This window comes from Rhinoderma darwinii, chromosome 6 (genome assembly GCF_050947455.1).
Source record: "Rhinoderma darwinii isolate aRhiDar2 chromosome 6, aRhiDar2.hap1, whole genome shotgun sequence".
Classification (NCBI taxonomy): Eukaryota; Metazoa; Chordata; class Amphibia; order Anura; family Rhinodermatidae; genus Rhinoderma; species Rhinoderma darwinii.
Genome location: NC_134692.1, coordinates 15,500,313 through 15,517,428, shown reverse-complemented (window position 1 = coordinate 15,517,428; position 17,116 = coordinate 15,500,313). Strand labels below are relative to the sequence as shown.

General features: G+C 39.0%; 1 protein-coding gene across 1 annotated transcript in view; it reads right to left on the bottom strand.

The window, feature by feature from the left end:
- THSD7B (thrombospondin type 1 domain containing 7B) overlaps positions 1-17,116 on the bottom strand; it is a 406,197-nt gene that overhangs the window by 100,384 nt on the left and 288,697 nt on the right. The window contains exon 15 of the mRNA XM_075829232.1: positions 4,438-4,616. Within this exon, the coding sequence (XP_075685347.1) occupies positions 4,438-4,616 (179 nt within the window). The remainder of the gene's footprint in view (positions 1-4,437; positions 4,617-17,116) is intronic.

Below are 17,116 nucleotides of genomic sequence, written 5' to 3'. Positions count from 1 at the left end.
CCGCTCTTGGGCCTGGTGGCACTTCCACTGCCCAAAGGCAAGAAGAATGGAGCCAACCTTAGCTGAGCTCCCTCTCCATTGGACGCATACCAGCCACGTGGGCTAGTTCTATGGTATGTATGTTCTTGTCCCCAGGTATAAGTGGATTATCCTTCATCTAATCTGCTCTATGTCTAGATAACTGTGTTGCTTTTTTCATGCAGCACATTGTACTGATACCTAATTGGTTCCTGCACCACGTCATCCTCTAAATATTAAGGGGGCCTGGGGCATTCTGTTGCCTATCTCCTATGACCCATGTCCATTTATTTGATCGGTAGTCTTTCCCGTGGATGGGTGAAGATCTCCCTAGGATTTCATTGTCCATGGGGAAAAAGAATAACAACAACTTGAGCTGAAACTTCCCGTCATGGACCCCATAGCAGCCACATGGCCTACATATGTCTTTCCCCCCCCCCCCCGTATGTCCTTCCCCCTTTATACAATGACAATCTGTACAATGACCATATAGTTGTGTTGCTTTTGTACTTAGCAATTCCTACTTTTCCCTTATTAATTAATTCCCCATGTCGTTCTAGTATTACGTCAAGGTCCAGTGCTTGTTCATACTCCTTCCCATGCCTTGTGACCCTTGTTGTCCCCTCCTGTGGACGAAAGGATACCACCACAGTTTTACACTGCCCATGAGGAAGAAAAATGAAGACAACTTGAGCTGAGCCCCTTCTCAATGGACCCCATAGCAGCCTCATGTACCGCCTTCCTTAGTATCAGCTGACTACCTTTCCTCTGACGAGATTACCCTTTATGGAGTTTATTAATCTGCTTCCCATCCTTTGTGACCCTCAATGAAACCAATCTGAGCCAAACCCCCTTTCGACGGGCAGCCACTTGTGCCAAAACTATGGTGGACAACCTCATTCTTGACATTCTACACCTCAACCATTCCCCTAATCTGCACTAGCACCAGAAAAGTGTTGACTTAGCACTCAGCAAATCGTACTGTTCCTTAATTTATTCATGCCCCATGTTGTCTGGGTAACAGGATGGTCCAGGGCTTGTTCACGCTCCTCCTTATCCACAGTGACCATTTGTGTAGATGGATGGAGACCTACACAGGTTTACAATGCCCATGGAGAAGAATGGAGACAATTTGAGCTGAACTCCCTCTTCATGGGCCCCATTACCCTTCCTCTCATCTATGCTATGACTAGATAACTGTGCTAGATGTTTTTGCACTCCGCACATGATACTGTTCTCTAATTAGCAAATTCGACTCTGAAGCTAAAATTTGTCATGTAGAGTGCACATTTATCATGATTATTGTATAAATCGTATAATAGTGAGGAGCATCATTACAGCTCTGGAACTGATAAATAGGAACTGACTTTGTAAATACACGCAGGAACGGTCGTGTTTTTGAGATTTATTATCACAGTATAAAAATGACAGCGCCAAAGAAAATCAAAGAGTGTTCCACGCTGGTTACTACAGATATTGGCTCAAGTACGTTTAATTGATTTCAGTCTTCTGTCTGCTTATCCAGACTCCGTAATAATATAAACCAACTCTAAATAAATAAAAAAGTACTAGAACATGGTGGGAATATTGATTTATTTTTAGGTTTACTTTTTTCCTGCGGTGCTGAAAACTTTTGGACAACAAATTCATATTATCCCTTTCCATTATTGCAGTTTTAAGGAAAAAAAAGAAGAAAAAATAATGATCATAACAATTCTAAAATGTTGCAATTCCAATTTTGCTACTTTTTAAATGTAATCACATTTTTAGAAATTCTAATATAACAATAGTGGTATAAATACGTATTATGGATCACATGGTTTCGAGTTTGCGGTCGTACCCTGGTGCCCAAGGGGGCTTAACAGCACTTCTGACACATTAGAGAACAGCAGTGCTGATTATTATGGGATCACGGTTTGTAAAATCATTGTAGGATCACTGTGGTATAATAAGTATGGGATTAGTGCAGGAATAATTATTACGGGATGCGTTCTGGTATAATCAGAATGGGATCAGTGGGGGTATAATTATTATGGGATCAGTGGTGGTATAATTAATCACTTGTGGTATACTCATTAAGGGATCAATGCTGGTATAATTATTATGGGATAATACAGGGGAGCAGAGGTAGCAGTCGCAACAGGGCCCTGGAACCTGAGGGGACCCAAAGGTCCCTCAGAAGCATTAGAAGACACCAGTATTATAAATGGCACATTAGGGAGGGGACTGAAACAGACTTTGCATTGGGGACCACACTCCTTGTAAAGGATCTGCCAGACACAGCTTCTGTGTCGACGCCCGTGGGTAATCAGTCTGCACCTGTTCCTAAGTCTGAGAGAGTGACACGATCTTCTACCAGTCAGGCTGGGAAGCTGAGGAGTGGGAGAGCCTATCACAGCCTGGCCAGACGGAGCTAGCTCCCGCCCTCTGTCTGCATTTCCTGCTCCTCCTTTGCCTGTGATTCTTTTCTGTTTCCTGGCTCTGCTGCTCCTGCTATGATTATTGACCTTGCTTCATTTTTGACCCTGGCTTTACTGACTACGCTCCTGCTCTGCGATTTGTAGCTCGTGCACTCCTGGTTTGACTCGGCTCGTTCACTACTCTTGTTGCTCACTGTGTTGCCGTGGGCAACTGCCCCATTTCCCTTAGCTTCTGTGTACCCTTGTCTGTTTGTCTGTCGTGCACTTGTTGAGTTGTACGCCGTCACCTAGGACGGGCCGTTGCAAGTTGGCAGGGACTGAGTGGCGGGTAGATTAGGGCTCACCTGTCTGTCTCCCTACCCCGTCATTACACTCCTGGTATAATTATTATAGGATCACAGCTGGTATAATCATTGTGGGATCATGCACGGGTGTAGTTTTAGGGGTGCAGAGGAACTGGTGTCTTTCTTTGACCTTTGCCACATAAGAAGACACCAGCATTATAAATCGCACATGTAGGTGGGTGGCCCTGTTACAGGTTTAAAGATACCCGAAAAAAGAATTCACTCCTTACTGAAGGCGCTCCTGCACAGGCGTGGATAGTCGGCTAGGTTCCCAATAACGGAAAGGCTTCTCGGTGAATAAAGTATAAAACAGCTTTATTGCATAAAAAAAACGACTTGTACTTAAAAACAGCATGTATCACTATAGGTAGATCTAGAAGCTACGCGTTTCGACCTAGTACTTAGGTCTTCAGCCTGATAGACCGTGCAGACCCTTCAGTTACCGGTGTCCACCCGACGGCCAGCAGACTGCCAATCTATGGAGCCTATGGTCTCCACATGAAAGATGTTCATGTTCTGCAGACCATCTTGCTCAACCGCAGAAGGTGAGTGTATAATCACACACCCCTCTGTCACCTATGTTTGTGCCATTTGTCTTTGAACCTAAGTTATCACCTTAGAGGAGCGCTCTGTGTCTCTGTGTCTGTTTTTTCCCGTATCTTTCCCCTGTTACAGGTTTGGCATTGGGGTCCAGGAGTTTTAGGTTACATCTGTGGTATAGCTAAAACTTTGAGTATTTGCTTATCTGTAAACTTCTCCGAAAGCCACATGACCCCTGTCCAGTATGACATTATTGGCTGTAACTGGATAAGTCATATATTTCATCAATCTTTCTATGCCCCATAATGATTGAATAACCCATTGTGACATAGTTATTGAAAATGATTCAACACCATTAATGCAGCTCTGAGCCAAAGTAATAGACTTCCCACTGCGCACGTATTCTAATACCATTAGACGTATATGTAGAGCGCAGCATTGCACCACTGCTGTGGGATTTTATTTACCCCTCGCCTGTTAACCTCATTTGTGACTCAGATAATAGTATTATTTGGCGTTAAAAACATCTGGTGAAAACAGCTAGAAATGAAATTCATTATGTTTGTGGAGTCTAAACTTGGCATGTGTTTATATATAATCTAGTTAAGACTCCCTGCGGTGACGCTGCGTAGGGGAATTAATGCAATATTTAAAAGCAATACAATTATCATAGTCCGTGTAGGAAGGAAGAAATTATCACTGCAAATGTATGTACGTATAATATGAATATATTCAATGGTTAGATATATTATAAACACCTATATATACACACACATTATATATATATATATATATATATATATACATACATATGTGTATAGATATTAATAGATATATGGTACAAATAAAGATAGCTAAATAGATAAGTAGATAGATAGATAGATAGATAGATAGATAGATAGATAGATAGATAGATAGATAGATAGATAGATAGATAGATAGATAGATAGATAGATAAAAGATTTGTGGATATAGGCAGCAAGAAATATAAAAAGAACAGAAATGTCTAAATGTAATGTGCACCAAATTACAGAAAACTTGCACCTAAAGGAAACAAAGACCCCAAGTCCTCATTTTGAAAATAATAAATGATGATTATTTTTATTATTACCCACCTGATTTTTAAGGTCAAGCTTTGGACAGGGCCGTCCCCTATTGTAAGGTTTTTCTTTCAAAAATTTAGATCTAACTTTTACTCCGATCCCACATGAGGCGCTGCACGAGGACCAGCCGGACCAGCCACTCAGCTTACAGTCAAATGGACAAGGAATTTCACATTTTTCCTCAATATATCCTGCAAAAAGAAAATAGTAAAAAAAAGTTTAGAGTAAGTGGTGACAATATGATCAGATACTAACCTAAAACTGCATTAGAAAATCCATCTGAAAATTCAGGACACGACTAAAGACTTTCAAAGTCGTTGAAAACCCAATATGAATACAATAAAGTCAAATGTTGGTAAAACGGCCCTAAGGGTCACATCAGTGGTCTCCATTACCTCAATATATTAGACAGAAGTAAAACTTCACTACAAGGGGTGTTCCAGGAATATTATATTGATTGCCTGTCCTGTAATACTAAATAATATTATTATTAATAATAATTATTATTATTATTATTATTATTATTATTAATAATAATAATAATAATAATAATTACTTTCTCAAGCTTGAGATGGGCACTATTGAGTGAGCTAAAACGGAGCACATGGTAACACAGGCGCCACCCAACATACAAAACACACATACCATGACTTCACTAAATAAATAAAGACCAAGAGACTATTCATATGGAATAAGTTGGCCACAGTATTTATTAAGGGGTTACATAATAAATAGATAATAAATAAATATTAAACTTGTAATAAATACCAAATATTTAAAAACCAATACAAAATATACCAATAATTCATGATCATGTCCACCCATAAACTGGGCGACTAAACCCCCACTAACAAATACTGCAACAGAATAAGAGAGGGAGGGCGGGGCGATGATGATCCTCTTCAGCTCCAGCTCGGACGGGCAACACACCGTTCAAAACCTGGGAATATATACCCATAATCTGCCGTTTTACTGAAAGGATCCAATGAAAACACAGGATTTTCCCACCACAACATGGAATTATCCAGAACCTGCGCATCGCAGAATAAAAAGGGGTGGGGGGAGCACCGCTGTCCTGAACTTGACCTGGAACAGGTAAGTACCAAATGAAATAGGGAAAGAAGGATTAAACAAAAAAATAATTAATATAAAGACCATAATAATAAACTGAATAGTAAAAAGGAGAGAAGAGGAGAAAAAAAGGGGGGCGGGGAGCGCCGTGTTACCATGAGGGGCTATGCCGTAAACAGGCTAATAGCCCCTATTCATTGTTTGTTAATAAATATTATCTTTCTCATTATCTATCTATCTATCTATCTATCTATCTATCTATCTATCTATCTATCTATCTATCTATCTATCTATCTCGTATCTATCTCATATCTATCTATCTCATATCTATCTATCTCATATCTATCTATCATCTATCTCATATCTATCTCATATCTATCTATCTATCTATCTATCTATCTATCTATCTATCTATCTATCTATCTATCTATCTATCTATCTATCTATCTATCTATCTATCTATCTATCTATCTATCTATCTATCTATCTATCTCATATCTATCTATCTATCTCATATCTATCTATCTATCTATCTATCTATCTATCTATCTATCTATCTATCTATCTATCTATCTATCTATCTATCTATCTATCTATCTATCTATCTATCTATCTCGTATCTATCTCGTATCTATCTATCTATCTATCTATCTATCTATCTATCTATCTATCTATCTATCTATCTATCTATCTATCTATCTATCTATCTATCTATCTATCTCAGATCTATCTATCTATCTAATCTATCTATCTATCTATCTATGTTTCTTTCTATATTATTTTACCAATTTTGATGCCATTTTCTAAAATTGGACACTTGAGTCTGTTTTTCATAGTTTCCTGTAAGAAGAATTTCTTGGCGATTGCCTGGAGACCTGATTCTGAATGTGTACAATATATTCCGGATATATTGCTTATGTTGCAGCTCGAGACCAAATCACTCAGCTCAGTCATCCATAAATGCAGAACCAACAGTGTCTTGTAATATTAATAACCGCTTGTCGCTCTGTCAGCATAAAACCAATTTAAAGTGCTCCTCTTCTTCTCGTCCGGACGGTCGGTGACGCGGGCTGTGATATAAGTCTGCTTTACTCTTTCACTTATAATCAAACCTCGTTATTCCGGGTGTGAACGTCAAGTACAAGTATATTTGTATTCTATATCAGTAATAAAGTATCCGATGCCTTCTCAATGCACACAGCTAATTTTATCTGAGATTTCCCCCGTGTCTTCATGATTTGTTACGTTGTTGGACGAGTGATGGAGGAAAAATATCATTTTTATATACGGAACAAAGTTAAATTATTATTTCCAACCAATATGTTTTATAATCTGAACAGAAACATCAAGGTAATTGGGAAATTATTTTTTAAATGAGGATTACAGTCATTTTCATATTCTTACAAGTTTCACACAGAAGCTCAAACCCATTAGGTGACTTCCCTAATAAAGATAAAGGAACACTCCAGATAAAACTGATATCCTCGGCCTCATTTATCAAAACTGCTAACTGAAAAATTGGTCTTGTTGCCCATAGCAACCAATCAGAGCTCAGCTTTCATTTCTTAAACTGCTGAGGGAAAATGAAACCCAGCACAGTGATTGGTTGCTATGGGCAACAAGGTCAGTTTTGATCACTGAGGCCCACTGTGTTAGGCCTCATGCACATGGCCATGCCCGTAATCACAGCATGGCTTGCGGGCACAACTGGGTGCCGACGACCACAGACAGCAGCCCGCATTTTCGGGTTGTTCTCCAATACAAAGTATGGGAGCATGGCCCGTAAAATACGAGAAGTATGACATGCTCCATAATTCCCGGCAGAGTTCTATGGCATGGATACCAATCCGTAGCGATACGGAAAAGTGTCCACGGCCAATAGAAATGAACGGGTCCGTAATTGCGGACCGTATTACGGAAATTTTTTACGGTTGTGTGCATGGGGCCTAATGCGGAGTACATGACCCCAGACCCTACAATAGTCATGGTCCGTACCCATCAAGAACAAACATAAAACTGGCGGCAGATGTCTGTCAGAACTGGGAGGTCAGCACAGGACGTCAAATCCAGTGGGCGTAATAGGGAGACAGCGTCAAAAGTCCAAGCTGAAGGTCTAACAGGAGGGGCACAATGGAAGGTGAAAAATCCAAGGGGCAAAGAAAGAGGCAAAGTCCAGGGAAGAATCACAGGTCAACACAGGCAGACAGAAGAATACAGTCACAAGCTAGAGGCAGTGTCCAAGATGGCAACTAATACTCAGGAAAGGGTCAGGAGGCCCTCGCCCGGCTTAAATAGACCTCTACCAACCGCCGACAGAGTGCAGAGGGGAAGCGCTAGAGGTAGGGGCGTAACTAGGAAAGACTGGGCCCCATAACAAACGTTTGACAGGGGCCTCCCCTCCGCTGGGTATCACACAACCCCCCCCCTTGTAGATAGTGCCTCCCTATAGATTCCACCACACAGCGCCCCTATAGATAACACCATACACAGCCCCCTGTAGATAACATCTTAAAGCCCCAAATCCCCCCTGTAGATAACGCCATACAGCCCCCCTGTAGATAACGCCATACAGCCCCCCCTGTAGATAACGCCATACAGCCACCCCTGTAGATAACGCTATACAGCCCCCCTGTAGATAACGCCATACAGACCCCCCTTGTAGATAACACCATAGAGAACCCCCCCTTAGGATAACGCCATACAGAACCCCCCTGTAGATAATGCCATACAGACCCCCCCTGTAGATAACGCCATATAGTTTGTCCTATAAAAGAGATGTATCCCCTATCCACAGGATACGGGATACATGAGTGATCACTGGCAGCGATAAGGAGAACGGGGGACCGAAAAGTCCTCCGAAGTTCTCCATGACAAACCTCAGACTTCCGGAGTCTGCGCAGTTCAATAAAAATGAATGGAGCGCTGGTCACGCATGCGTACAAGCGCGACCGATCCGCAAGTCATTTCTATGGAGCTGCAGAAAGACCCCGGAAGTCCGAGGTTTGTCATGGAGAACTTCAGGGGGACTTTCGGTCCCCCATTCTCCTTACCGCTGGGTGTCCCAGCGATCCCACATGTATCCCCTATCCTGTGGATAGGGGATGCATGTCTTTTGTAGGAACAAACCCTTCAGTGGCGTTGCGCTGTAGCAGCCATATAGGCTGCTAGCGGAGCCTCCGGCCATGGGGGGCCCGTGCTGGCGAGTGGCACGGGCCCCCTCATGCTGCGGGCACCGTAGCAACCGCTACGGCTGCTATAGCGGTAGTTACGCCACTGGCTAGAGGGAGAAGTATATAACAGTAACTCCCATCTTAGGGTTCCTCCCAGTATGCCCTTTGTGAGGAGAGTTGAGATGTTTCTTGAAGTAGTCCTTAATCAGTCGAGGAGCATGGATACGATATCTATGATCTCTCCCCTTAAACTGTAACCCTTCCAATCGATGAAGAAGTAGAGTTTGCCCAGAAAAAACTTGGGAGTTAGTGATATGATTAACCTCGGTGGTCTGGAAGTGTTGAGGGATTTGGAGAAACTGTTCAAAATCGCAGCAGATAGATATGGAAACAGTTCGGAATTCGGAGATTGGAAGGAAGATGGACACTGTAAGTCACAGGTTTGTTGCGTTTGAGAACCTAGAAGATACAAATGCAGCAAGGCACCAACTTGAAGGAGGGTACTCTTAGCCTGATATTCTTGGCTGACAACCAAACTCGGCAGAATATTCAAACAGTTTTTGTTTTTTTTGCAGCCTGTTGCATTCTCTGATTTACTTCTTTGTAGATCAAGCTTAGATTTTTGCAAAGGATGACAGCAAGATAGAGGCAGCAAAAAATCTGGGTCGGTGTCCGAAAACCGATTTGAATGGAGACACCAGAAACTAGACGTGGATATTATGAGCAAATTCTGCCCACGGCAGAAGGTCGAGCCAGTTATCTTGGTGTGAACTGATGTAGGAGTGCAAAAACTGTTCCAGGGACTGATTATTATGTTTGGTCTGTCTACTGGTCCGGATGATAGACAGAGGCGTAACCCAGCAAAAGATCCAGAAGTTTACGCAAGGACCTCCAGAACCTGGACACAATCTGAAATCCCTGATATGCCATAGCAACGTGGTGCAACCCCTGACAGTGCGTAGAGGAGCAGCGCTGGAGCGGTGAGAGCTATATAACAGAAATGAATGGTGAAATTCTGGAAGATTGCAATCACCACTAGGGGGAGCTTTATTACTGCACATGGATTTTTTATTGATTTGAATGAGTGCTGTAAAAATATGTGTGCACTGTGCTCCCCCTAGTGGTGGCTTCAGGCAGACAGAAATTGATGATTTAACTCTATGGACAGGCAAAAGATTTATTCTGAAATTAATAAATGCAAATTACAAAAAAAAAGTAAAAGGATAGGTTCACTTTTTTTTTATTTTAGCTTGAAAAGTGTAAGAGTAATGGAGTTTTATGCTGTAGAATTAAGTCCCTGAGTGGTCTTTCCTCTTCATTATTTTTTTTATCTTTTCGTTCTATTTGATTTGCTCTTGTAAAGTGCCTGAGTACATTGTACCTCTGTGAGCTAGTAGCTTTATAGAAGTGTCACTTGTGCTGTGGGAGTGACAGGTAATAACTGCAGTCGGCACGCTGTGTTCCTCCGCTCCATGACCTGCAAGGGCGGCAGAGACTACTAACACCTCTCTGGGAACAGCTCATTGCAGTAAAAGCATTCAATGGTTTTCTGATGGCGATAATTGCGTTTACTGGGGCCTGTAATGAACGGCAGTAGCTGTTTATTACAGAAATGGAATCAGAGAAGGGGTAAAAATGCATTTTCTGTAAATGGAGAAAATTTAAGTTACATTTCCAAAACTGAATAGGAATAGATTTTATATGAAATGCAGTATTTCTACTAAATATTTATCACAAACGAGGCTCTTTGAATTTTTGGTAACCTGAAAGTACAATAATAATATACACCAGAATATAGATATCTGATAAAAAAAAACAACATAACAAAATGTATTTTTAGAGATTTTTAAAACAACAAATCTTTAAAATCTCATAGTCCACCTTTCTTGTCCTACACTTATGTCCCAGGCTGGAGTTTTATTAATTTCTAATAAAAACCCAGTAGGAGGAGAAGCTAGCTACTTCCTCCATTACTATTAAACTACACCAGCCTACATTAAATGTACCACCAAGTTGATTGGCAAAAGCTTAGGTATGTCTGACATATTCCCGATGGAAAAATAAATAATTTGTCCTTGATACCAGATCATAATTCACACTTTGTAGACTCTGTATAGGGAGGGGGAAGGTTCACCCACTATTTTGACTGAAAGGGGGACCTGACAGAATGAAAGAACTAAGATACAAAGAAATTGTTCCAATTGCAGCCAACATAGATTACAAAGCCAGCTGTCAGAAAGCTACTTCCCCATACACACGGGGCAGAATTGCAGTGATTATGCTCTTGTATATAGGGGCAGTAATATAGTAGTTATATTCTTGTATATAGAGGCAGTATTATAGTAGTTATATTCTTGTATATAGGGGCAGTATAATAGTAGCTATATTCTTGTACATAGGGGGCAGTATTATAGTAGTTATATTCTTGTATATAGGGGGCAGTATTATAGTAGTTATATTCTTGTATATAGGGGGCAGTATTATAGTAGTTATATTCTTGTATATAGGGGCAGTATAATAGTAGCTATATTCTTGTACATAGGGGGCAGTATTATAGTAGTTATATTCTTGTATATAGGGGGCAGTATTATAGTAGTTATATTCTTGTATATAGGGGCAGTATTATAGTAGTTATATTCTTGTATATAAGGGGCAGTATTATAGTAGTTATATTCTTGTATATAGGGGCAGTATTATAGTAGTTATATTCTTGTACATAGGGGGCAGTATTATAGTAGTTATATTCTTGTATATAGGGGGCAGTATTATAGTAGTTATATTCTTGTATATAGGGGGCAGTATTATAGTAGTTATATTCTTGTATATAGGGGCAGTATTATAGTAGTTATATTCTTGTATATAAGGGGCAGTATTATAGTAGTTATATTCTTGTATATAGGGGCAGTATTATAGTAGTTATATTCTTGTACATAGGGGGCAGTATTACAGTAGTTATATTCTTGTATATAGGGGGCAGTATTATAGTAGTTATATTCTTGTATATAGGGAGCAGTATTATAGTAGTTATATTCTTGTATATAGGGGCAGTATTATAGTAGTTATATTCTTGTATATAGGGTGCAGTATTATAGTAGTTATATTCTTGTATATAGGAGCAGTATTATAGTAGTTATATTCTTGTATATAGGGAGCAGTATTATAGTAGTTATATTCTTGTATATAGGGGCAGTATTATAGTAGTTATATTCTTGTATATGGGGCAGTATTATAGTAGTTATATTCTTGTATATAGGGGCAGTATTATAGTAGTTATATTCTTGTATATAGGGTGCAGTATTATAGTAGTTATATTCTTGTATATAGGAGCAGTATTATAGTAGTTATATTCTTGTATATAGGAGCAGTATTATAGTAGTTATATTCTTGTATATAGGGGCAGTATTATAGTAGTTATATTCTTGTATATAGGGAGCAGTATTATAGTAGTTATATTCTTGTATATAGGGGCAGTATTATAGTAGTTATATTCTTGTACATAGGGGGCAGTATAATAGTAGTTATATTCTTGTATATAGGGGCAGTATTATAGTAGTTATATTCTTGTATATAGGGGGCAGTATTATAGTAACTATATTCTTGTACATAGAGGGCAGTATTATAGTAGTTATATTCTTGTAAATAGGAAGCAGTATCATAGTAGTTATATTCTTGTATATAGGGGGGAGTATTATAGTAGTTATATTCTTGTATATAGGGACAGTAGTATAGTAGTTATATTCTTGTATATAGGTGCAGTATTATAGTAGTTATATTCTTGTATATAGGGGCAGTATTATAGTAGTTATATTCTTGTATATGGGGGCAGTATTATAGTAGTTATATTCTTGTATATAGGGGGCAGTATTATAGTAGTTATATTCTTGTATATAGGTGGCAGTATTATAGTAGTTATATTCTTGTATATAGGGGGCAGTATTATAGTAGTTATATTCTGGTATATAGGGGGCAGTATTATAGTAGTTATATTCTTGTATATAAATGACAGTATTATAGTAGTTGTTTTCTTGTATATAGGGGGCAGTATTATAGTAGTTATATTCTTGTATATAAAGGGCAGTATTATAGTAGTTATATTCTTGTATATAGAGGCAGTATTATAGTAGTTATATTCTTGTGCATAGGGGCAGTATTATAGTAGTTATATTCTTGACTATAGGGGCAGTATTATAGTAGTTATATTCTTATATATAGGGGGCAGTATTATAGTAGTGTATGTGAGAAGCGATATGAAGGGGAGTGTAAATGAGACATTAGAGGGTGAAGACTGTGAGGAGGTTGAAACCTTGTGGGTGGAATTACAAAGGGAAGTAAACACTGAAAAAAATTACTTTTGGTGTAATCTATAGACCCCCCAATATAACTGAAGAGATAGAAGGTCAAATATATAAACAAATGGAGCGGGCTGCACAGGCGGGTACTGTTGTGATAATGGAAGATTTTAATTATCGGGATATTAATTGGTGTCATGGTTCGGCTTCAACTGCAAAGGGGAGACATTTCCTCAACCTGTTGCAGGAAAATTTTATGTGCCAGTTTGTGGAAGACCCGACTAGAGGTGAAGCTCTGTTGGATCTGGTCATTTCTAATAATGCAGAGCTTGTTGGGAATGTTAATGTTCGTGAAAACCTCGGTAACAGTGATCACAATATAGTTATATTTTACCTATACTGTAAAAAACAAACGCAGGCTGGGAGGGCAAAAACATTTAATTTTAAGAAAGCCAATTTCCCCAGGATGAGGGCGGCAATTCAGGATATAGACTGGGAAGAACTAATGTCAAATAATGGAACAAATGATAAATGGGAGATTTTCAAATCTACTTTGGGTAATTATAGTGCAAAATGTATTCCTACAGGTAACAAGTATAAACGACTAAAATTAAACCCCACATGGCTTACACCTTCTGTGAAAGGGGCAATACATGACAAAAAAAGGGCATTTAAAAAATACAAATCTGAGGGTACATCTGCAGCCTTTGTAAAATATAAAGAGCTTAATAAAATCTGTAAAAATGTAATAAAATCAGCAAAAATACAAAATGAAAGGCAGGTGGCCAAGGATAGTAAAACAAATCCTAAAAAATTCTTTAAGCATATAAATGCAAAAAAGCCCAGGTCTGAACATGTAGGACCCCTAGATAGTGGTAATGGGGAGTTGATCACAGGGGATCAAGAGAAGGCAGAGTTACTAAATGGGTTCTTCCGCTCTGTATATACAACAGAAGAAAGAGCAGCTGATGTAGCCGCTGCCGGTGCTGTTAATATATCAGTTGATATACTGAATTGGATGAATGTAGATATGGTCCAAGCTAAATTAAATAAAATAAATGTACACAAGGCCCCGGGACCAGATGGGTTACACCCTAGAGTTCTTAAAGAGCTTAGTTCAGTTATTTCTGTCCCCCTCTTCATAATATTTAGAGAGTCTCTCATGAGTGGTATAGTGCCAAGGGACTGGCGCAGGGCAAATGTGGTGCCTATTTTCAAAAAGGGCTCTAGGTCTTCGCCGGGTAATTATAGACCAGTAAGCTTAACATCAATTGTGGGGAAAATGTTTGAGGGGCTATTGAGGGACTATATACAGAATTATGTGACAATAAATAGTATTATAAGTGACAGCCAGCACGGTTTTACAAAGGACAGAAGTTGTCAAACCAACCTGATTTGTTTTTATGAAGAGGTAAGCAGAAGCCTAGACAGAGGGGCCGCTGTGGATATAGTGTTTTTGGACTTTGCAAAGGCATTTGACACTGTCCCTCATAAACATCTAATGGGTAAATTAAGGACTATAGGTTTAGAAAGTATAGTTTGTAATTGGATTGAGAATTGGCTCAAGGACCGTATCCAGAGAGTTATGGTCAATGATTCCTACTCTGAATGGTCCCCAGTTATAAGTGGTGTACCCCAGGGTTCAGTGCTGGGACCACTATTATTCAACTTACTTATTAATGATATAGAGGATGGGATTAATAGCACTATTTCCATTTTTGCAGATGACACCAAGCTATGCAATATAGTTCAGACTATGGAAGATGTTTGTGAATTGCAGGCAGATTTAAACAAACTAAGTGTTTGGGCGTCCACTTGGCAAATGAAGTTTAATGTAGATAAATGTAAAGTTATGCATCTGGGTACGAAAAACCTGCAAGCATCATATGTCCTAGGGGGAGCTACACTGGGGGAGTCAATTGTTGAGAAGGATCTGGGTGTACTTGTAAATCATAAACTAAATTTCAGCATGCAGTGTCAATCAGCTGCTTCAAAGGCCAGCAAAATATTGTCGTGTATCAAAAGAGGCATGGACTCGCGGGACAGGGATGTAATATTACCACTTTACAAAGCATTAGTGAGGCCTCATCTAGAATATGCAGTTCAGTTCTGGGCTCCAGTTCATAGAAAGGATGCCCTGGAGTTGGAAAAAATACAAAGAAGAGCAACAAAGCTAATAAGGGGCATGGAGAAGTTAAGTTATGAGGAAAGATTGAAAGAATTAAACCTATTTAGCCTTGAGAAAAGACAACTAAGGGGGGACATGATTAACTTATATAAATATATGAATGGCGCATACAAAAAATATGGTGAAATCCTGTTCCATGTAAAACCCCCTCAAAAAACAAGGGGGCACTCCCTCCGTCTGGAGAAAAAAAGGTTCAACCTGCAGAGGCGACAAGGCTTCTTTACTGTGAGAACTGTGAATCTATGGAATAGCCGACTGCAGGAGCCGTCACAGCAGGGACAGGAGATGGCTTTAAAAAAGGCTTAGATAATTTCCTAGAACAAAAAATATTAACTGCTATGTGTAGAAATTTTTTACTTCCCCTTTCCCATCCCACTTCCCCTTTCCCATCCCTTGGTTGAACTTGATAGACATGTGTCTTTTTTCAACCGTACAAACTATGTAACTATGTAAATAGTAGTTATATTCCTGTATATAGGGGGCAGTATTATAGTAGTTATATTATTGTATATAGTAGGCAGTATTATAGTAGTTATATTCTTGTATATAGGGGGCAGTATTATAGTAGTTATATTCTTGTATATAGGGGGCAGTATTATAGTAGTTATATTCTTGTATATAGGAGCAGTATTATAGTAGTTATATTCTTGTACATAGTGGGCAGTATTATAGTAGTTATATTCTTGTATATAGGGGCAGTATTATAGTAGTTATATTCTTTGGTATAGGGTGCAGCATTATAGTAGTTATATTCTTGCACATAAGAGGGCAGTATTATAGTAGTTATATTCTTGTACATAGTGGGCAGTATCATAGTAGTTATATTCTTGCACATAGGGGGCAGTATTATAGTAGTTATATTCTTGCAAAATAAAACAGCAGGGGGTGACAATAAGCACAGGAGATAGCTCATTCAGAAGTAAAAAGAACATAGAAATAAGTACTTCTTACCTAAACACATGATGGGAGGAATATTAAGGATATAAAAAAATTAATTTAGCAGAATCTGTTCTTTAAATGTCATTAGCATATAACTTAGAAATGATTACTGCCAATAATATTAATATTCAGGAGGAAAGGATCAGCACTTCTTGTGGAATGTAAAAATATATCTTCTTTATTTAGAATAGCCAGCGGATAAAACCAAGCAACATGAAGTGGGCATATAACATAAAGCGTCTGTCCCCTCTGACGCGTTTCTAGCTCTAAAGAGCCACTACTCATAGATAGAAGTGAAAGTGTGTGGCTGAAATAGTAGCCAGGAAAGGAAACCACCCACTTTAATCAGGTGTATACAATAATCAAAAAGTGGTTGACAAATAAAACATACAAAAATGTTAAAATACATATAAGAGCTCAAAAAAGTACAAAATTTATACAATGCATTAGTAGTTCATAATAAGATCATTTCTCACATTAAGACCATTGGGGACTATAGTATTTAACATAAGAATCCAGTATCCCTCACGATTTAGTAGTGCCCTCCTATGATCACCACCTCACACTGGTTTATTAACCCTCACAATTCCTGAAAACTGAAAGCTGCTGGTGTTCCAATGCATCTAGACATTTTTTTCATATGCATCAACTTAAGGATTTCTGACTTCAGGATTAGTGGCACCATTAAGATGTTCTCTAATTCTGACCTTAAGGGTGCGACTTGTACACCCAACGTAAGATAAATCACAAAGCGTGCAGTTTATTTGGTATACCACATGTCGTGTGTTGCAATTGATAAATTGTTTTATCTTATGTATATTTCCCTCAATGGCCGAACTAACTTGTGGAATTTGATGTACATGGTTGCAACACATACATATGTTTGCTCCACAAGGAAAAAAAACTCTGGGCGAAAGCCAGGTGTTTTGTTCGAGTATAAAATGTGTTGAACTAGGTGAGAGCATAGTACCCAAAGTAGGCGCTATGCGAGAAGAAAATTTACATCCCGGCTATAGAATGTGCCGTAAGTCTTC